Raw genomic sequence first — 23,983 nt, 5'->3', positions numbered from 1 at the left:
GTTTCTTTGCAGAATTTCAACCATGAAGGCCTGATTCACGCAGTCTCCTCTGAACAGCTGATGTTGAGATGTGTCTGTTACTTGAACTCTGCGAAGCGTTTATTTGGGCTGCAGTCTGATGTGCAGTTAACTCTAATGAACTTGTCCTCTGCAGCAGAAGTACGTCTGTGTCTTCCTTTCCTGTGGCTGTCCTCATGAGAGCCATGTTGTAAAGTCTTGATGGACTGTCGTTTCCCTTTGCTTATTTGAGCTGTTCTTGCCATAATATGGACTTGGTCTTTTACCAAATAGGACTATCTTCTGTATACCACCCCTACCTTGTCACAACACAACTGATTGGCTCAAATGCATTAAGAAGGAAATAAATTCCACAAATTAACTTTTAACAAGGCACACCTGTTAAAACCTCTTTGTGCTAGATGTGGCGCTAGCGACCCACCTCGACAACAGGAGTGCGAAATTCAAATTATAGAAATAGTAATATTCAACATTCATGAAAATACAAGTGTCATACATCAGAAAAAAGTTGAACTTCTTGTTAATCCAGCTGCTCTGTCAGATTTCAAAAAGGCTTTACGGCGAAAGCACACCATGCGATTATCTGAGGACAGCGCCCCGCACACAAAATAATTTAAAACATTTTCCAACCAGGCAGGTGCGCGACAAAAGTCAGAAATAGCGATAAAATAAATGCCTTACCTTTGAAGATCTTCTTCTGTTGGCACTCCAAAAGGTCCCAGCTACATCACAAATGGTCCTTTTGTTTGATAAAGTCCTTCTTTATATCTCCAAAAACTCAGTTTAGCTGGCATGCTTCATTCAATAATCCACTAGTTTCCCTCCTTCAAAATGCATACAAAATGAATCCCAAACATTACCAATAAACTTCTCCAAACAAGTCAAACAACGTTTATAATCAAACCTCAGGTACCCTAATACATAAATAAACGATAAAATTTAAGACCGAGAATCGTTATTGTCTTTACCGGAGATAAACAACAAAGTACGTGCTCTCATCCACGCTCATTAAAACACTACAGCGAAAATGGGAGCCACTTAGAAAAGCTACAAATTCTAGCTCATTTTTCCAAAAACAAGCCTGAAACTCTTTGTAAAGACTGTTGACATCTAGTGGAAGCTCTAGGAACTGCAATCTTGGATGTTTTCTCTTCATATTAAACATGACAGCCATTGGAATCAGTGGTGGGCTGAATTCTTTTTTTTTCTGGATGGTTTGTCCTCAGGTTTTCGCCTGTCATATCAGTTCTATTATACTCACAGACATTATTTTAACAGTTTTATAAATTTTAGAGTGTTGTCTATACAAATCTATCCAATTATTTGCATATCCAAGCTTCTGGGCCTGAGTAACAGGCAGTTTACTTTGGGCACGCTTTTCATCCAGGTGTCAAAATACTGCCCCCTAGCCCAAAGAGGTTAATTGAAATGCATTCCAGGTGACTACCTCATGATGCTGGTTGAGAGAATGCCAACAGTGTGCAAAGCTGCCATCAAGGCAAAGGGTGGCTACTTTTTAGAATATAAAATATATTTTGATTTCTTTAACACTTTTTGGGTTACTACATGATTCCATATGTGTTATTTCATAGTTTTTATGTCTTCACTATTATTCTACAATGTAGAAAATAGTCAAAATAAAGAAAACCCTTGAATGAGTAGGTATGTCCAGACCTTTGACTGGTACTGTATATATATCAGTAGAGCCTGCTGAGGGGAGAACAGCTAATAATAATGGCTGGAATGGAGTGAATGGAATGGTATCAAGAACATGGTTTTCATGTGTTTTATTCCACTCCATTCCAGTCATTATTATGAGCCGTCCTCCCCTCAGCAGCCTCCACTGATATTTATATAGAGAGAGTCCAGTCCAGTCCAATCCAATCTGTTGCTCGGAGGTCTGGCTGTAACAACCATGCTTTCTGTTCTGTCTGTCCTTAATGATCCTGGTTGTAAAATACAGTCTTATACCTTACAGCACTTGAATGACTTTAGACTGTAGCATCTCCCTCATTTAGACTTTTCCATGCTGGCAGAATGTTTGTAAACGTCATGACAAAAAGGAATAAACAATTCAACAGTTACATTGAGGTGTTATGTGGATGATGTTCTATTTCAGGAACTAGCACATATCAGCTCCTCCACCTCTCCTTTCAGCTCCTCCACCTCTCCTTTCAGCTCCTCCACCTCTCCTTTCAGCTCCTCCACCTCTCCATTCAGCTCCTCCACCTCTCCTTTTAACTCCTCCACCTCTCCTTTCAGCTCCTCTACCTCTCATTTTAACTCCTCCACCTCTCCTTTCAGCTCCTCCACCTCTCCTTTCAGCTCCTCTACCTCTCATTTTAACTCCTCCACCTCTCCTTTCAGCTCCTCCACCTCTCCTTTCAGCTCCTCCACCTCTCCTTTCAGCTCCTCCACCTCTCCTTTCAGCTCCTCCACCTCTCCTTTCAGCTCCTCCACCTCTCCATTCAGCTCCTCCACCTCTCCTTTTAACTCCTCCACCTCTCCTTTCAGCTCCTCTACCTCTCATTTTAACTCCTCCACCTCTCCTTTCAGCTCCTCCACCTCTCCTTTCAGCTCCTCTACCTCTCATTTTAACTCCTCCACCTCTCCTTTCAGCTCCTCCACCTCTCCTTTCAGCTCCTCCACGTCTCCTTTTAACTCCTCCACCTCTCCTTTCAGCTCCTCTACCTCTCCTTTTAACTCCTCCACCTCTCCTTTCAGCTCCTCCACCTCTCCTTTCAGCTCCTCCACCTCTCCTTTCAGCTCCTCCACCTCTCCTTTCAGCTCCTCCACCTCTCCTTTCAGCTCCTCCACCTCTCCTTTCAGCTCCTCCACCTCTCCTTTCAGCTCCTCCACCTCTCCTTTCAGCTCCTCCACCTCTCCTTTCAGCTCCTTCACCTCTCCTTTCAGCTCCTCCACCTCTCCTTTCAGCTCCTCCACCTGGCTCTTACAGGCACTCAGTCCGGTCTCAAACTACAATAACATGAGGCTTTTTAATCCCTACTGAATGAAAAAGAAGCTAACCCACATGCAACGAACATAGTGTAGTGCCCGTGGTACAAAAGTTTGGATCTCTTGGTGTTATGGCTAAGACGTTGGACTGACACTTGCAGGGACTAGGGTTGAAGTTCCAATTGCCTTACATCCTGAATTTGCTATTATTATACACAAACGCCCTTCTTTACCTGAGTTCTCTCTCTTCAGCACTTCAGCACTTACTGGCTGTCACTCTGGCCCCCATGTTCCTCAGCTCCTCTCTCTGTTCCACCACCATGTTCCTCAGCTCCTCTCTCTGGTCCACCACCATGTTCCTCAGCTCCACTCTCTGTTCCACCACCATGTTCCTCAGCTCCTCTCTCTGTTCCACCACCATGTTCCTCAGCTCCTCTCTCTGTTCCACCACCATGTTCCTCAGCTTCACTCTCTGGTCCACCACCATGTTCCTCAGCTCCACTCTCTGTTCCACCACCATGTTCCTCAGCTCCTCTCTCTGTTCCACCACCATGTTCCTCAGCTCCTCTCTCTGTTCCACCACCATGTTCCTCAGCTTCACTCTCTGGTCCACCACCATGTTCCTCAGCTCCACTCTCTGTTCCAACACCATGTTCCTCAGCTCCTCTCTCTGTTCCACCACCATGTTCCTCAGCTCCTCTCTCTGTTCCACCACCATGTTCCTCAGCTCCTCTCTCTGTTCCACCACCATGTTCCTCAGCTCCTCTCTCTGTTCCACCACCATGTTCCTCAGCTCCACTCTCTGTTCCACCACCATGTTCCTCAGCTCCTCTCTCTGTTCCACCACCATGTTCCTCAGCTCCTCTCTCTGGTCCACCACCATGTTCCTCAGCTCCACTCTCTGTTCCACCACCATGTTCCTCAGCTCCTCTCTCTGTTCCACCACCATGTTCCTCAGCTCCTCTCTCTGTTCCACCACCATGTTCCTCAGCTCCTCTCTCTGTTCCACCACCATGTTCCTCAGCTCCACTCTCTGTTCCACCACCATGTTCCTCAGCTCCACTCTCTGTTCCACCACCATGTTCCTCAGCTCCACTCTCTGATCCACCACCATGTTCCTCAGCTCCTCTCCCTGTTCCTCCACCATGTTCCTCAGCTCCTTCAAATCAAATGTATTTACATAGCCCTTCGTACATCAGCTGATATCTCAAAGTGCTGTACAGAAACCCAGCCTAAAACCCCAAACAGCAAGCAATGCAGGTGTAGAAGCACGGTGGCTAGGAAAAACTCCCTAGAAAGGCCAAAACCTAGGAAGAAACCTAGAGAGGAACCAGGCTATGAGGGGTGGCCAGTCCTCTTCTGGCTGTGCCGGGTGGAGATTATGACAGAACATGGCCAAGATGTTCAAATGTTCATAAATGACCAGCATGGTCAAATAATAATAATCACAGTACCGTAATTTCTGGACTATTAAGCGCACCTGAATATAAACCGCACCCACTGAATTATTATAAAATATGTATTTTGTACATAAATGAGCCGCACATGTCTATAAGCCGCAGGTGCCTACCGGTACATTGAAACAAATTAACTTTACACAGCCTTTAAACGAAACATGGCTTGTAACAAAAATAAATAGGCTTTAACAAAACACGGCATGTAACAAAAATATAAAAAAATAGCAGTAAACAGTAGCCTACCAAGAAAGTCATTGGTCACTATCTTCCTCCTCCTGTGCACTGAAACCACTGAAGTCATCTCCTTCGGTGTCGGAGTTGAATAGCCTCAGAATTGCTTCATCCGATGTTGGATCGCTGCCCTCTTCAACACGCAGCAGTCCAGCCTTTCGAAACCCGTTGATGATAGTGGATTTTTTGACAATGCTCCGTGCTGTCAGCAACTCTATTTCCTTTTCCAACAGCCAGATCGATCGCCTTCAACTTGAAAGCTGCATCATATGCTTTTCTCTGTGTCTTTGCCATGATGAGGGTGACAAAATTACTACCGTAATCAGAATGATGGGAAGTTTGAGCACGCTCGATTTACGTCACATTATGTGACGGTGCTCAGTTTTTTGGCGGCATGAATCTTGTGAAAGCGGGAAAAATCCATAAATTAGCCGCGTTATTGTATAAACCGCGAGGTTCAAAGTGTGGAGAAAAAGTAGCGGCTTATAGTCCGGAAATTACTGTAGTTGTCGAGAGTGCAGCAAGTCAGCACCTCAGGAGTAAATGTCAGTTGGCTTTTCAGAGCCGATCATGAAGAGTCTCTAGAGAGTTGAAAACAGCAGGTCTGAGACAGGTAGCACGTCCGGTGAACAGGTTAGGATTCCATAGCCACAGGCAGAACAGTTTAAACTGGAGCAGCAGCACGGCCAGGTGGACTGGGGACAGCAAGGAGTCATCATGCCAGGCAGTCCTGAGGCATGGTCCTAGGGCTCAGGTCCTCCGAGAGAAAGAGAGAATTAGAGAGAGCATACTTAAATTCACACAGGACACCAGGTAAGACAGGAGAAATACTCCAGATATAACAAACTGACCCCCGCCCCCGACACATAAACTACTGCAGCATAAATACTGGAGGCTGAGACAGGAGGGGTCAGGAGACACTGTGGCCCCATCCGATGATACCCCTTCAGTTCAGTCCAGATGTCAGGCTGGGTGGTCAACGGTTCAGCATCACTCTCCCTGCTCTCTCATCCTTCACTGTGACCCTGTTCAGTGATATCCTTCTCTCTGTCCCCTCTACTCTCTCCGTGTCCCAGACAGACAGTACAGCAACACAAGCAGAGCTCCAGCACCCCTCATTCTGAAACAATACCTCTTCAGATCTAATGTAGTCTACTGGGCTCAGTCCTCTTCTTTATACACACTGGTCTTATTGAACCAATACATGAGATGTTGACACGTGTCCTCTGTGGAAAGTTCCAGATAGCCTTGGCAGTGTAATAAAACAGGGAACATTTTGCACAGACCAAAAGCAGGTCATGTTTATCTGATGCTGTTCCCTCTGGGACAATCAAACCTGTTACTTCTTTCTGTCTGTTTTGTGTCCTCTAATAAGTAGGGTCGGCAGGTAGCCTAGTGGTTAAGAGCGTTGGGCCAGTAACCGAAAGGTCACTGGTTTGAATCCCTGAGCCAACTAGGTGAAAAATTGATAGATTGCTCTTGAGCAAGGCACTAAACCCTAATTGCTCGTGTAAGTCACTCTGGATAAGAGCGTCTGATAAATGACTCAAAGGTAAGCAAATATAAAGCAGCAAGGTATCAGAAATATCACCATGGTTACCAAAGGACTAGCTGCTAGAGTTACTATTATTATTAATTGGAGGTCTAGGTACAGTCCTCACCATAGTCTGTTCACCTAGATCCACAAGGTGGAGTTAACTTGGAGGGGAGGGAGAAGGGAGTGAGGGTTAAAAACAAAGCCTTGCCTCTGTGGCTGTTGTCAAAGCAACAGAGAAGGAGCAGGAAGTATCCAGGTAGTTAAATAGAACACACACACTCCCTCTGGTAATCTCCGGTCCTCACAACCTGACCAGCCTCATACAGGTAAGAGACACCTGCTGCTAGCTACACCTGATCTCCTCTGAGAAAACACATGAACCTGGGCATGTGTGTTCTCTCTTTCCCTCTCCTCTCTTTCTCACACATCTGTCTCCGTTTTCATGTGTTCTCTCCCTGTGCCCGAACAATGCCAATAGTATGTCTGTCATATGAGAATGTTCCAGATGGGCCTGGCATGGGCTTTATTATAAAGTTGTCATATTTTCATAGACTAATGGGACAATATATGTGGGAAATGGCTCTCAGCACTTGGCTTTGCCCAGTTTAAATGCCAGGTAAACAGGAGTGTTATTATTTGCGCATGTCAACGTGTGTATATGCTGCCAAGCGCCAAACTGCCAGAACTGGATTGGCAGTGTATCCGCCCAGGCAGCCGTTGTTCTGACAATCAATGTTCCACAGTCTCATAATGGGCCACCAGAATAGCTCAAGACACACCTGACTGTAGCATGTAACTATATAATAATCACTGAGTAACATCATAATAATCACTGAGTAACATCATAATAATCACTGAGTAACATCATAATAATCACTGAGTAACATCATAATAATCACTGAGTAACATCATAATAATCACTGAGTAATATCATAATAATCAATGAGTAACATCATAATAATCACTGAGTAACATCATAATAATCACTGAGTAACATCATAATAATCACTGAGTAACATCATAATAATCACTGAGTAACATCATAATAATCACTGAGTAATATCATAATAATCACTGAGTAACACCATAATAATCACTGAGTAACATCATAATAATCACTGAGTAACATCATAATAATCACTGAGTGACATCATAATAATCACACCATAATAATCACTGAGTAACACCATAATAATCACTGAGTAACATCATAATAATCACTGAGTAACATCATAATAATCACTGAGTAACATCATAATAATCACTGAGTAACATCATAATAATCACTGAGTAACATCATAATAATCACTGAGTAACATCATAATAATCACTGAGTAACATCATAATAATCACTGAGTAACATCATAATAATGACTGAGTAACACCATAATAATCACTGAGTAACATCATAATAATCACTGAGTAATATCATAATAATCACTGAGTAACACCATAATAATCACTGAGTAACATCATAATAATCACACCATAATAATCACTGAGTAACACCATAATAATCACTGAGTAACATCATAATAATCACTGAGTAACACCATAATAATCACTGAGTAACATCATAATAATCACTGAGTAACATCATAATAATCACTGAGTAACATCATAATAATCACTGAGTAACATCATAATAATCACCGAGCAACATCATAATAATCACTGAGTAACATCAAAATAATCACTGAGTAATATCATAATAATCACTGAGTAACATCATAATAATCACTGAGTAACATCATAATAATCACTGAGTAACATCATAATAATCACTGAGTAGCATCATAATAATCACTGAGTAACATCATAATAATCACTGAGTAACATCATAATAATCACACCATAATAATCACTGAGTAACATCATAATAATCACTGAGTAACATCATAATAATCACTGAGTAACATCATAATAACCACTGAGTAACATCATAATAATCACTGAGTAACATCATAATAATCACTGAGTAACATCATAATAATCACTGAGTAACATCATAATAATCACTGGGTAACATCATAATAATCACTGAGTAGCATCATAATAATCACTGAGTAACATCATAATAATCACTGAGTAACATCATAATAATCACACCATAATAATCACTGAGTAACATCATAATAATCAATGAGTAACATCATAATAATCACTGAGTAACATCATAATAATCACTGAGTAACACCATAATCACTGAGTAACACCATAATAATCACTGAGTAACATCATAATAATCACTGAGTAACATCATAATAATCACTGAGTAGCATCATAATAATCACTGAGTAACATCATAATAATCACTGAGTAACATCATAATAATCACACCATAATAATCACTGAGTAACATCATAATAATCACTGAGTAACATCATAATAATCACTGAGTAACATCATAATAACCACTGAGTAACATCATAATAATCACTGAGTAACATCATAATAATCACTGAGTAACATCATAATAATCACTGAGTAACATCATAATAATCACTGGGTAACATCATAATAATCACTGAGTAGCATCATAATAATCACTGAGTAACATCATAATAATCACTGAGTAACATCATAATAATCACACCATAATAATCACTGAGTAACATCATAATAATCAATGAGTAACATCATAATAATCACTGAGTAACATCATAATAATCACTGATTAATATCATAATAATCACTGAGTAACACCATAATCACTGAGTAACACCATAATAATCACTGAGTAACATCATAATAATCACTGAGTAACATCATAATAATCACTGAGTAACATCATAATAATCACAGAGTAACACCATAATAATCACTGAGTAACACCATAATAATCACTGAGTAACATCATAATAATCACTGAGTAACATCATAATAATCACTGAGTAACATCATAATAATCACCGAGTAACATCATAATAATCACTGAGTAATATCATAATAATCACTGAGTAACATCATAATAATCACTGAGTAACACCATAATAATCACTGAGTAACATCATAATAATCACTGAGTAACATCATAATAATCACTGAGTAACATCATAATAATCACTGAGTAACATCATAATAATCACTGAGTAACATCATAATAATCACTGAGTAACATCATAATAATCACTGAGTAGCATCATAATAATCACTGAGTAACATCATAATAATCACTGAGTAACATCATAATAATCACTGAGTAATATCATAATAATCACTGAGTAACATCATAATAATCACTGAGTAACATCATAATAATCACACCATAATAATCACTGAGTAACACCATAATAATCACTGAGTAACATCATAATAATCACTGAGTAACACCATAATAATCACTGAGTAACATCATAATAATCACTGAGTAACATCATAATAATCACTGAGTAACATCATAATAATCACTGAGTAACATCATAATAATCACCGAGCAACATCATAATAATCACTGAGTAACATCATAATAATCACTGAGTAATATCATAATAATCACTGAGTAACATCATAATAATCACTGAGTAACATCATAATAATCACTGAGTAACATCATAATAATCACTGAGTAGCATCATAATAATCACTGAGTAACATCATAATAATCACTGAGTAACATCATAATAATCACACCATAATAATCACTGAGTAACATCATAATAATCACTGAGTAACATCATAATAATCACTGAGTAACATCATAATAACCACTGAGTAACATCATAATAATCACTGAGTAACATCATAATAATCACTGAGTAACATCATAATAATCACTGAGTAACATCATAATAATCACTGGGTAACATCATAATAATCACTGAGTAGCATCATAATAATCACTGAGTAACATCATAATAATCACTGAGTAACATCATAATAATCACACCATAATAATCACTGAGTAATATCATAATAATCATTGAGTAACATAATAATCACTGAGTAACATCATAATAATCACTGAGTAACATCATAATAATCACTGAGTAATATCATAATAATCACTGAGTAACATCATAATAATCACTGAGTAACATCATAATAATCACTGAGTAACATCATAATAATCACTGAGTAATATCATAATAATCACTGAGTAACATCATAATAATCACACCATAATAATCACTGAGTAACATCATAATAATCACTGAGTAATATCATAATAATCACTGAGTAACATCATAATAATCACTGAGTAACATCATAATATCAGCCAGGTCCAGGTGAACATCAGCCAGGTGAACATCAGCCAGGTGAACATCAGACAGGTGAATAGCAGCCAGGTGAACATCAGCCAGGTGAACATCAGCCAGGTGAACATCAGACAGGTGAACTGCAGCCAGGTGAATTGCAGCCAGGTGAACACCAGCCAGGTCCAGGTGAACACCAGCCAGGTCCAGGTGAACACCAGCCAGCTGAACACCAGCCAATAAACATCAGACAGGTAAATAGCAGCCAGGTGAACATCAGCCAGGTGAATACCAGGTCCAGGTGAATACCAGCCAGGTGAACACCAGCCAGCAGAACACCAGCCAGGCACAGGTGAACACCAGCCAGCTGAACACCAGCCAGGTGAACATCAGACAGGTAAATAGCAGCCAGGTGAACATAAGCCAGGTGAATACCAGCCAGGTGAATACCAGCCAGGTGAACATCAGACAGGTGAATAGCAGCCAGCTGAACACCAGCCAGGTGAATACCAGCAAGGTGAATAGCAGCCAGGTGAACACCAGCCAGGTGAATACCAGTCAGGTGAACACCAGCCAGGTGAATAGCAGCCAGGTGAACACCAGCCAGGTGAACACCAGCCAGGTGAATATCAGCCAGGTCCAGGTGAACACCAGCCAGATGAACACCAGGCAGGTGAATACCAGCCAGGTGAACACCAGCCAGGTGAACACCAGCCAGGTGAATACCAGCCAGGTGAATACCAGCCAGGTGAACACCAGCCAGGTGAACACCAGCCAGGTGAATACCAGCCAGGTGAATACCAGCCAGGTGAACACCAGCCAGGTGAATACCAGCCAGGTGAATACCAGCCAGGTGAATACCAGCCAGGTGAACACCAGCCAGGTGAATACCAGCCAGGTGAATACCAGCCAGGTGAATACCAGCCAGGTGAACACCAGCCAGGTGAACACCAGCCAGGTGAATACCAGCCAGGTGAACACCAGCCAGGTGAATACCAGCCAGGTGAATACCAGCCAGGTGAATACCAGCCAGGTGAACACCAGCCAGGTGAATACCAGCCAGGTGAATACCAGCCAGGTGAATACCAGCCAGGTGAATACCAGCCAGGTGAACACCAGCCAGGTGAATACCAGCCAGGTGAATACCAGCCAGGTGAATACCAGCCAGGTGAACACCAACACTTTGCTTTGAAGTGACAGAACGGGTTTTAATCTGTAAAACAGATGGAGGAAAAAGAGGAACAGCGAAACAAGCGACAGTATTTCTGTCAAAGAGCTACATATCTCATGTGAGGTTTTACAAATATTTTAGGTATGTAGGTACCTGTGTGTCTGAGTGAGTAATATTTGGTGGTGTGATCTCAGTCTATCTTGGGCTTTCATGTTCAACTTTGCACACATTTCTAACAATGAAGTTTCATAGACAACCATGTCCAACTTCAGACCATGCCCGCCCGACTAGCATCACTACCCTGGACGGTTCTGACCTAGAATATGTGGACAACTACAAATACCTAGGTGTCTGGTTAGACTGTAAACTCTCCTTCCAGACTCAAACTTTTCCAATCCCAAATCAAATCTAGAATCGACTTCCTATTTCGCAACAAAGCCTCCTTCACTCACACAGCCAAACTTACCCTAGTAAAACTGACTATCCTACCGACCCTCGACTTCGGCGATGTCATCTACAAAATAGCTTCCAATACTCTACTTAGCAAACTGGATGCAGTCTATCACAGTGCCATCCGTTTTGTTACTAAAGCACCTTATACCACCCATCACTGCGACCTGTATGCTCTAGTCGGCTGGCCCTCGCTACATATTCGTCGCCAGACCCACTGGCTCCAGGTCATCTATAAGTCTATGCTAGGTAAAGCTCTGCCTAATCTCAGTTCACTGGTCACGATAACAACACCCACCCGTAGCACGCGCTCCAGCAGGTATATCTCACTGGTTATCCCCAAAGCCAACACCTCCTTTGGCCGCATTTCCTTCCAGTTCTCTGCTGCCTGTGACTGGAACGAATTGCAAAAATCGTTGAAGCTGGAGACTTATATTTCCCTCACTAACTTTAAACATCAGCTATCTGAGCAGCTAACCGATCACTGCAGCTGTACATAGTCCATCTGTAAATAGCCCACCCAATCTACCTACCTCATCCCCATATTGTTTTTATTTACTTTTGTGCTCTATTGTACACCGGTATCACTACTTGCACATCATTATCGTCTCATCTATCTGTTAATTTGCTAAATTGTAATTATTCGCTACTATGGCCTATTTATTTCTATTGTGTTATTGACTGTATGTTTGTTTATTCCATGTGTAACTCTGTGTTGTTGTGTGTTCACACTGCTTTGCTTTATCTTGGCCATGTCGCAGTTGTAAATGAGAACGTGTTCTCAACTAGCCTACCTGGTTAAATAAAGGTGAAAATAAAAAATAAATAAATACAAAGGCCCATTTTGAATATCTTTTATTGCCTTTTACAGGTTACTGCAATGGCATTTCTCCGCCACTTGGGGGCAGTGCTGGCTCTTTCTTGTCTTGTCTCCATGGCCCAAACTGAGAAAAGTGAGCAGTCAAAATAGTATCCTTATTTAACACATTTTTCTTTGTATTTGTCTTTGCTGGATGGGAGGATGGACATTCCTAAGAGCAATAAGTGTCTCACCCCCTTCCCTTTTCTATCTCCCTCAAGCCACTCCGCAGGGCTCCAGCAGGCCCATGACGAGAGCTCTGTTCCTCAGCTACAGCTCAGACGGAGAATCTCTCACCACCGAACAGCTCCGCAGCCTCCTTTCCAATGAGTTCAGCCAGGTCCAGGTGTGTGTGTGTGTATGTGTGCTTGTGCTTTTGTGTGTGTACTGAACTGAGAGAGCAGAATCCTAAACTCTCTCTCTCTCTCTTTATGTCTCTATGTCTCTCTCTCTCACCCTCTCTCCCTCTCTCTCTTCCTGTCTCTCTCTCTCTATGTCTTGGTGTCTCTCTCTCTCTGTAGGCGCTGAATGATCAGCTGCTGGAGGAGTTCATTGTGGCTTATGATGGAAATGGAGATCACAAGCTCGACATGATGGAGTTTGCAGATCTGGTCAAATTCATCACCAAAGACGGCCACTAGACAACACTGGAAATATATAATAAATCTGGGCTTATGATGGGCCTAACAATATCTGACACATAGAAAATGTAATATAGATCACAAAACCTGAAACATACACACATTCCTGATGAATAAATCTGTCTACTGCTTGTAGTCATTTAATCTCACAACCCACTTTACTTCGTGTGAATAACTAATTCTATAACAACGAAGTATGAGATACACCTCTTGTATCCATGTAGGATTATTTACAGATGAGTAGTGGCTTACTTGAAGTGCCTACAGTGCAGAATACTAGGAGGCTGGCGAGGGTAGGATGGCTCATAACAAGGAAACCAACTGTTTGATGTATTTGATACCATACCACTGATTTCATTCCAGCCATTACTATGAGCCCATCCTCCCCAATCAAGGTGCCACTAGCCACCTGTGCGATAGCATCAGTATTCCAAGCAAAACACCACAGTTCCCTCAACAGCTGTGTCTCCTGTTTTCTGCCATCAGCACATCTGTATGTCTAACACACACACACGCACGCACGCACGCACACACACACGCACACGCACACACACAGAGGTGATCTAGCTTTTTCAGACAGGACCACTTCCTCAGGGTGTGTGTGTGTCTTACTCTGACTAGAAAAACATTATTGGTTCTCCACAAAGATGTAGCCCTTTCCTGCAGTTACATTACCTAGTGGCCTTATGGGTGGAATGTTATTCATATTTTTCATAATTTCTTAATTAATTAACAAAATCTGGTGTTTCTATGTCAAACGGTTTTGTATATAAAGTGTAATATTGAGATGCAAACTATAAACTCTATATCTGACATGGTACAGGTGTCTTCTTTCTTTAAGCCCATAACCATGTGTGTGAGGTATATACTTTTGTTTCACAGTAGATGTGTTTAAGACTACCTAGAAACACTCTGTGTGACCCTGAATTATCCCACTGCAGCAACAACTGCTTTAAATCCTCTGTGTCTGTCAACTCTTATAGCAGCCAGGTCAGAATATGTTGTTCATCTATGTTTCTCAAAGGGTCAAATGTTGAAGTTGTTCCAAATGTCAAATTTCGATGTGTTTAAGGGTAAGTTTAGACATTAACTCATAGTTTTTAAGGTTAGGGTTATGTTAAGGTATTAACTCCAAATTCTTAAAGAATAGCATTAATGGTTAAGGTATTAACTCTGAATGGTTAAGGTAAGGGTCAAGGTTAGGAATTAATGAATGGTTAAGGTAAGGGTTAAGGTTAGGCAAAAATGAATGGTTAAGGTATTAACTCTGAATGGTTAAGGTATTAACTCTGAATGGTTAAGGTAAGGGTTAAGGTTAGGCATTAATGAATGGTTAAGGTATTAACTCTGAATGGTTAAGGTAAGGGTTAAGGTTTGGTATATGCTTAAAACAACAACCATTTTAAATAACTTTCTATCGCTGGATTCAAACTTGCAACCTTTTCAAATAGAGGCAGATGCTACACAACGTCCTAGCAAACCGAAACCTATTTGAATGTAACAGCGCTCACTGTAGCCCCTGGTGTCCAGTTTCCACGTCATCTCCCGATGTCCTTAGACATGGATGGACGTTGAATACTGACTTGTATCACGGGAGACCTGGCTGTTAAATCCACCACCTGTTTGTCTGAGCAGATAAGATAATTCAGTGGGATTCTGTATATAACTCCTTTACCAGATCAGGCCTCGGAGAGGGAAGAGGCTACTGGAGTCTATAGTAGAACGGGCTCTAGGAGGAAATCTATCTACTATCTATTGTTGAACAAAATGTTGCAGTTTAATGATCATCATAATCATCACACATCCATTATCTTTCAGGGTGATGGGTAATAATTCACCAATATGAATCAGCAGAAAGAACATTCACACCGATTTGTTCTGCCAATGAAGTGGTGGTTTAATTCAAGTCACAAGGTTTACAAGGTTTCCACTGTTGCCTGGTCTCTGTCAGTTTACTAACTACATTTCACAATGTCTCTCCTCTCTCTGTCGGCCACTAGAGACGGAGGTGTCTGTCTGTCAAACTGAATTCCTGTACACCATTAGAGGAGAGGAGAGGACAGGAGAGGAGTAGAGGTGAAACAGGACAGTCAGACCTGGGACGTAAAGCCCTGAGGGCATACTGTGTTGTACAATATTAGTAAGAAAGAGAGAGAGACAGACAGAGACAGAGAGAGAAAGACATAGAGACATAGAGAGAGAGAGAGAGAGAGACAGAGAGAGAGAGCGAGACAGACAGAAACATAGAGGGAGCGAGAGAGAGACAGACATCGAGAGAGAGAGAGAGAGAGAGAGAGAGAGAGAGAGAGAGAGAGAGAGAGCGAGACAGACAGAAACATAGAGGGAGCGAGAGAGAGATAGACAGACAGAGACATAGAGAGAGAAAAAGAGAAACAGAGAGAGACAGAGAGAGAGACAGACAGAGACAGACAGAGACAGACAGACAGACAGACAGACAGACAGACAGACAGACAGACAGACAGACAGACAGACAGACAGACAGACAGACAGACAGGCCTTCAGCTGTGTAAGCTGAATGACCTGAGTGAAGAATGCTGATGTAAGTCAACAGAAAGAGAGCGGCATTCCAGTGACAGAACCCTGGTTAAACTGGGAATAGAAACACACTGGCTGCTGCTGTCTGCACATTGTTGTCCATAAATCCCCCACGCAGCAACTGCACATGCACTTACATGGACAAAAGGAGGGACAGGAAAGTCAGAAAAGTGAAGGTCAGAGTGTGTGTGTGTGTGTGTGTGTGTGTGTGTGGGTGTGTGTGTGTGTGTGTGAGACAAGACAGTTGGACACTAACAGCAGAAAAACAACATGTCTGACTCTTTATATTCTGTGAAGTCTGATCTCCACTGTTACAGGAGCAACAGTCTGACCCCTACCCCTCTCCCTGAGGTCATAGTCTGGCAGGTGTCAATCCCAGCTTTAACTGACCTATTAAATATCTGATGTGCAAAGAGGGGAGCACAGCTAGCCTTGTCCATCACTACCAACAGACAACAGAGGGAGGATAAGACAAGACTATTAGCTGTCTGATTAAGAGAAGTAAAAGATGCTAAAACGACACTTAAGAAAGGAAAACATAGAAATAGAGCAGATAGAACAGATCTACAGCTTCTTAGACTTGCTTCCAATGAGAATGACAGATCTATAACATATGTAAAGTTGTTCGGGTCTCCCAAAAAGTTACATATTGCAGCTTTAAGTACGTGTCTCTCAGTCTGTGTGACTACTGCACTGTTGCAGGTACTACTGCACTGTTGCAGGTACTATTGCACTGTTGCAGGTACTACTGCACTGTTGGAGCTAGGAACACAAGAATTTCACTACACCCAAATTAACATCTGTTAAATACGTGTATGTGACCAATACGATTTGATTTGTCAATCTCCTATCCAGAGGTGGCACCTCAAGTCCCAGAGTGGTGTGACGAAAAATGCATTCTGGGGCCCGTAGTTTTTCCTGATCTGCTGACCTAACCAGGTGAAATCCCCGAGCTGAGAAAGTAAAACTCTGTCGTTCTGCCCCTGAACAGGCAGTTATCCCCAGTGTTCCTAGGCCGTCATTGAAAATAAGAATTCTTTCTTAACTAAATTGCCTAAGTAAATAAATAAATAAATAATCGTTTTGAATTGAAAAAGTCTAGGTAGTCTAGTTCGCCCAAATTTAGAATATAAACCAAATTTGATCCCATTTATATTTTTATAAATACAAAACGTTACCACTTCGTTTTCCCTGATCAGAGAGACAGGGGCCTTAATAGTCTAGACTATACATCTGTTGTTGTTAGTAGACTACAGGTGGTCAGACGGACAGGGTACATAGTAGTCTAGACTATACATCTGTTGTTGTTAGTAGACTACAGGTGGTCAGACAGACAGGGTACATAGTAGTCTAGACTATACATCTGTTGTTGTTAGTAGACTACAGGTGATCAGAGGGACAGGGGCCTTAATAGTCTAGACTATACATCTGCTGTTGTTAGTAGACTACAGGTGGTCAGACAGACAGGGTACATAATAGTCTACACTATACATCTGTTGTTGTTAGTAGACTACAGGTGGTCAGACGGACAGGGGCCTTAATAGTCTACACTATACATCTGTTGTTGTTAGTAGACTACAGGTGGTCAGACGGACAGGGGCCTTAATAGTCTACACTATACATCTGTTGTTGTTAGTAGACTACAGGTGGTCAGAGGGACAGGGGCCTTAATAGTCTACACTATACATCTGTTGTTGTTAGTAGACTACAGGTGGTCAGAGGGACAGGGGCCTTAATAGTCTACACTATAGATCTGTTGTTGTTAGTAGACTACAGGTGGTCAGACGGACAGGGGCCTTAATAGTCTAGACTATACATCTGTTGTTGTTAGTAGACTACAGGTGGTCAGACGGACAGGGGCCTTAATAGTCTAGACTATACATCTGTTGTTGTTAGTACACTACAGGTGGTCAGACGGACAGGGGCCTTAATAGTCTACACTATACATCTGTTGTTGTTAGTAGACTACAGGTGGTCAGACGGACAGGGGCCTTAATAGTCTACACTATACATCTGTTGTTGTTAGTAGACTACAGGTGGTCAGACGGACAGGGGCCTTAATAGTCTACACTATACATCTGTTGTTGTTAGTAGACTACAGGTGGTCAGACGGACAGGGGCCTTAATAGTCTAGACTATACATCTGTTGTTGTTAGTACACTACAGGTGGTCAGACGGACAGGGGCCTTAATAGTCTACACTATACATCTGTTGTTGTTAGTAGACTACAGGTGGTCAGACGGACAGGGGCCTTAATAGTCTACACTATACATCTGTTGTTGTTAGTAGACTACAGGTGGTCAGACGGACAGGGGCCTTAATAGTCTACACTATACATCTGTTGTTGTTAGTAGACTACAGGTGGTCAGACGGACAGGGGCCTTAATAGTCTACACTATACATCTGTTGTTGTTAGTAGACTACAGGTGGTCAGACGGACAGGGTACATAGTAGTCTAGACTATACATCTGTTGTTGTTAGTAGACTACAGGTGGTCAGAGGGACAGGGTACATAGTAGTCTAGACTATACATCTGTTGTTGTTAGTAGACTACAGGTGGTCAGACGGACAGGGTACATAGTAGTCTAGACTATACATCTGTTGTTGTTAGTAGACTACAGGTGGTCAGACAGACAGGGTACATAGTAGTCTAGACTATACATCTGTTGTTGTTAGTAGACTACAGGTGGTCAGAGGGACAGGGGCCTTAATAGTCTAGACTATACATCTGTTGTTGTTAGTAGACTACAGGTGGTCAGACGGACAGGGTACATAGTAGACTAGACTATACATCTGCTGTTGTTAGTAGACTACAGGTGGTCAGACGGACAGGGGCCTTAATAGTCTACACTATACATCTGTTGTTGTTAGTAGACTACAGGTGGTCAGACGGACAGGGGCCTTAATAGTCTAGACTATACATCTGTTGTTGTTAGTAGACTACAGGTGATCAGACAGACAGGGTACATAGTAGTCTAGACTATACAGCTGTTGTTGTTAGTAGACTACAGGTGGTCAGACGGACAGGGTACATAGTAGACTAGACATCTGCTGTTGTTAGTAGACTACAGGTGGTCAGAGGGACATAGTAGTCTAGACTATACATCTGTTGTTGTTAGTAGACTACAGGTGGTCAGGCGGACAGGGGCCTTAATAGTCTAGACTATACAGCTGCTGTTCTTAGTAGACTACAGGTGGTCAGACAGACAGGGTACATAGTAGTCTAGACTATACAGCTGTTGTTGTTAGTAGACTACAGGTGGTAAGAGGGACATAGTAGTCTAGACTATGTAGCTGATGTTGTTAGTAGACTACAGGTGGTCAGACGGACAGGGTACATAGTAGTCTTGACTATACATCTGTTGTTGTTAGTAGACTACAGGTGGTCAGACGGACAGGGGCCTTAATAGTCTAGACTATACATCTGCTGTTGTTAGTAGACTACAGGTGGTCAGACGGACAGGGTACATAGTAGTCTAGACTATACATCTGTTGTTGTTAGTAGACTACAGGTGGTCAGAGGGACAGGGTACATAGTAGTCTAGACTATGCAGCTGCTGTTGTTAGTAGACTACATAGGCTGCTACACTTACATAAGAGTTTTTACTTGTGTCTGGCGAAAGTGGTGTCATTACGCTTCCTAAACAAATACCAGAGGAAAGTGGTGTTATCACGCTTCCTAAACAAATACCAGAGGAAAGTGGTGTTATTACGCTTCCTAAACAAATACCAGAGGAAAGTGGTGTTATTACGCTTCCTAAACAAATACCAGAGGAAAGTGGTGTTATTACGCTTCCTAAACAAATACCAGAGGAAAGTGGTGTTATCACGCTTCCTAAACAAATACCAGAGGAAAGTGGTGTTATCACGCTTCCTAAACAAATACCAGAGGAAAGTGGTGTTATTACGCTTCCTAAACAAATACCAGAGGAAAGTGGTGTTATCACGCTTCCTAAACAAATACCAGAGGAAAGTGGTGTTATCACGCTTCCTAAACAAATACCAGAGGAAAGTGGTGTTATCACGCTTCCTAAACAAATACCAGAGGAAAGTGGTGTTATCACGCTTCTTAAACAAATACCAGAGGAAAGTGGTGTTATTACGCTTCCTAAACAAATACCAGAGGAAAGTGGTGTTATCACGCTTCCTAAACAAATACCAGAGGAAAGTGGTGTTATCACGCTTCCTAAACAAATACCAGAGTAAAGTGGTGTTATCACGCTTCCTAAACAAATACCAGAGGAAAGTGGTGTTATCACGCTTCCTAAACAAATACCAGAGGAAAGTGGTGTTATTACGCTTCCTAAACAAATACCAGAGGAAAGTGGTGTTATCACGCTTCCTAAACAAATACCAGAGGAAAGTGGTGTTATCACGCTTCCTAAACAAATACCAGAGGAAAGTGGTGTTATCACGCTTCCTAAACAAATACCAGAGGAAAGTGGTGTTATTACGCTTCCTAAACAAATACCAGAGGAAAGTGGTGTTATTACGCTTCCTAAACAAATACCAGAGGAAAGTGGTGTTATTACGCTTCCTAAACAAATACCAGAGGAAAGTGGTGTTATTACGCTTCCTAAACAAATACCAGAGGAAAGTGGTGTTATTACGCTTCCTAAACAAATACCAGAGGAAAGTGGTGTTATTACGCTTCCTAAACAAATACCAGAGGAAAGTGGTGTTATTACGCTTCCTAAACAAATACCAGAGGAAAGTGGTGTTATTACGCTTCCTAAACAAATACCAGAGGAAAGTGGTGTTATTACGCTTCCTAAACAAATACCAGAGGAAAGTGGTGTTATTACGCTTCCTAAACAAATACCAGAGGAAAGTGGTGTTATTACGCTTCCTAAACAAATACCAGAGGAAAGTGGTGTTATCACGCTTCCTAAACAAATACCAGAGGAAAGTGGTGTTATCACGCTTCTTAAACAAATACCAGAGGAAAGTGGTGTTATCACGCTTCCTAAACAAATACCAGAGGAAAGTGGTGTTATCACGCTTCCTAAACAAATACCAGAGGAAAGTGGTGTTATCACGCTTCCTAAACAAATACCAGAGGAAAGTGGTGTTATCGCGCTTCCTAAACTAATACCAGAGGAAAGTGGTGTTATCACGCTTCCTAAACAAATACCAGAGGAAAGTGGTGTTGTCACGCTTCCTAAACAAATACCAGAGGAAAGTGGTGTTATTACGCTTCCTAAACAAATACCAGAGGAAAGTGGTGTTATCACGCTTCCTAAACAAATACCAGAGGAAAGTGGTGTTATCACGCTTCCTAAACAAATACCAGAGGAAAGTGGTGTTATCACGCTTCCTAAACAAATACCAGAGGAAAGTGGTGTTATCACGCTTCCTAAACAAATACCAGCGGAAAGTGGTGTTATCACGCTTGCTAAACAAATACCTATCAGTCTATCAGTCTGCCCTGCTCCTAAAGCATCTCACACCTACCTCTCTATCAGTCTGCCCTTCTCCTACAGCATCTCACACCTACATATCTATCTGTCTGCCCTGCTCCTACAGCCTCTCACACCTACCTCTCTATCAGTCTGCCCTGCTCCTACAGCATCTCGCACCTACCTCTCTATCAGTCTGCCCTGCTCCTACAGCATCTCACACCTACCTCTCTATCAGTCTGCCCTGCTCCAACAGCATCTCACACCTACCTCTATCAGCCTGCAGGTGTCTGAGGTTGGGGCTTCACTCCCTTACATGTGTGTTGTTTAAGATGATCTGTGTTGTGTCTACTTATCTCTCTCTATTGTTTTTTTCACTTTCAATTTTCAATTCAAGGGGCTTTATTGGCATGTGAAACATATGTTTCCATAGCAAGTCAAATAGATAATTAACTAAAGTGAAATAAACAATAAAAACTTTACAGTAAACATCACACTCACAAAAGTTCCAAAATAATAAAGGCATTGCTTTGTGTGTGCTGTGTGTGTGTGTGTGTGTGTGTGTGTGTGTGCTGTTTAAGACAATCACAGCACCCCTCTGCTATCTCTCTATTTTACATGCAGGAACACAGACAGGCAGGCAGACAGGCATGCAGACAGGAATGCAGGCAGACATGCATGCAGACAGGCATTCACACACACACACACACACACACACACACACACACACACACACACACACACACACACACACACACAGAGAGAGAGTGAGAGAGCCTACTAGAATCTGAAGTCAAACGTCTATTGTTTGCTGCTGTCCCCAACCAAGGAGGGCCTACAGCAGCACCTAGATCTTCTGCACAGATTCTGTCAGACCTGGGACCTGACAGTAAATCTCAGTAAGACCAAAATAATGGTGTTCCAAAAAAGGTTAACACAAACACACCCCACAGAGCCTCAAGACAGCAGCACAATTAGACCCAACCAAATCATGAGAAAACAAAAATATAATTAATTGACACATTGGAAAGAATTAACAAAATAAAACAGAGCAAACTAGAATGCTATTTGACTCAAACTTAAGGAAAGCTTTGACTCTGTACAGACTCAGTGAGCATAGCCTTGCTATTGAGAAAGGCCACCGTAGGCAGACATGGCTCTCAAGAGAAGACAGGCTATGTGCTCACTGCCCACAAAATGAGGTGGAAACTGAGCTGCACTTCCTAACCTCCTGCCCACTGTATGACCATATTAGAGAGACATATTTCCCTCAGATTACACAGATCAACAAAGAATTCGAAAAAAATCCAATTTTGATAAACTCCCATATCTACTGGGTGAAATTCCACAGTGTGCCATCACAACAGCAAGATTTGTGACCTGTTGCCACCAGAAAAGGGCAACCAGTGAAGAACAAACACCATTGTAAATACAACCCATATTTATGCTTATTTATTTTATCTTGTGTACTTTAACCATTTGTACATCGTTGCAACACTGTATGTATACGTAATATGACATTTGTAATGTATTTATTGTTTTGAAACTTCTGTATGTGTAATGTTTACTGTTAATTTGTATTGTTTATTTCACTTTATATATTCACTTTATATTTTATCTACCTCACTTGCTTTGGCAATGTTAACACATGTTTCCCATGCCAATAAAGCCCTTGAATTGAATTGAATTGAGATAGAGAGAGACAGGGATGCAGCTTAAGCCCCACCCTCTTCAACATATATATCAACGAATTGGCGCGGGCACTAGAAAAGTCTGCAGCACCCGGCCTCACCCTACTAGAATCCAAAGTCAAATGTCTGCTGTTTGCTGATGATCTGGTGCTTCTGTCACCAACCAAGGAGGGCCTACAGCAGCACCTAGATCTTATGCACAGATTCTGTCAGACCTGTGCCCTGACAGTAAGTCTCAGTAAGACCAAAATAATGGTGTTCCAAAAAAGGTCCAGTCACCAGGACCACAAATACAAATTCCATCTAGACACTGTTGCCCTAAAGCACACAAAAAACTATACATACCTTGGCCAAAACATCAGCGCCACAGGTAACTTCCACAAAGCTGTGAACGATCTGAGAGACAAGGCAAGAAGGGCATTCTATGCCATCAAAAGGAACATACATTTCAACATACCAATTAGGATTTGGCTAAAAATACTTGAATCAGTCATAGAGCCCATTGCCCTTTATGGTTGTGAGGTCTGGGGTCCGCTCACCAACCAAGACTTCACAAAATGGGACAAACACCAAATTGAGACTGCACGCAGAATTCTGCAAAAATATCCTCCGTGTACAACGTAGAACACCAAATAATGCATGCAGAGCAGAATTAGGCCGATACCCGCTAATTATCAAAATCCAGAAAAGAGCCGTTAAATTCTATAACCACCTAAAAGGAAGCGATTCCCAAACCTTCCACAACAAAGCCATCACCTACAGAGAGATGAACCTGGAGAAGAGTCCCCTAAGCAAGCTGGTCCTGGGGCTCTGTTCAAACAA

The 23,983-nt window shown here is 41.8% G+C and overlaps 1 protein-coding gene across 2 annotated transcripts; it reads left to right on the top strand.

Annotated features, from left to right (window-relative positions):
- Positions 1-6,402: 6,402 nt before the first annotated feature.
- Positions 6,403-14,335, top strand: LOC149984438 (uncharacterized). Of its 2 annotated transcripts, none has more exons than XM_090223810.1 (4): positions 6,403-6,524; positions 12,887-12,968; positions 13,096-13,220; positions 13,396-14,335. In XM_090223810.1, exons 2-4 carry the CDS (start codon positions 12,896-12,898, stop codon positions 13,513-13,515), a joined length of 318 nt encoding a protein of 105 aa, XP_090079936.1. In that variant the 5' UTR covers positions 6,403-6,524; positions 12,887-12,895; the 3' UTR covers positions 13,516-14,335. The 2 variants fall into 2 exon arrangements, with proteins under 2 accessions (XP_090079936.1, XP_090079934.1); XM_090223808.1 differs by having other exon boundaries at positions 6,461-6,521; positions 12,886-12,968.
- The last annotated feature ends 9,648 nt before the right edge of the window (positions 14,336-23,983 follow it).

The sequence above is a fragment of the Oncorhynchus mykiss genome, chromosome 3 (assembly GCF_057628025.1).
Source record: "Oncorhynchus mykiss isolate SJ-2025 chromosome 3, ASM5762802v1, whole genome shotgun sequence".
Lineage (NCBI taxonomy): Eukaryota > Metazoa > Chordata > Actinopteri > Salmoniformes > Salmonidae > Oncorhynchus > Oncorhynchus mykiss.
The sequence above is the reverse complement of the archived record's forward strand: the minus strand, read 5'-3'. Positions and strand labels throughout refer to the sequence as shown.

Coding starts and splice junctions, on each gene's coding strand:
- LOC149984438 (XM_090223810.1), top strand. CDS start 12,896: ATGGCATTTCTCCGCCACTTGGGGGCAGTGCTGGCTCTTTCTTGTCTT. Junction 12,969..13,095: donor CATGGCCCAAACTGAGAAAA/GTGAGCAGTCAA, acceptor ATCTCCCTCAAG/CCACTCCGCAGGGCTCCAGC. Junction 13,221..13,395: donor ATGAGTTCAGCCAGGTCCAG/GTGTGTGTGTGT, acceptor CTCTCTCTGTAG/GCGCTGAATGATCAGCTGCT.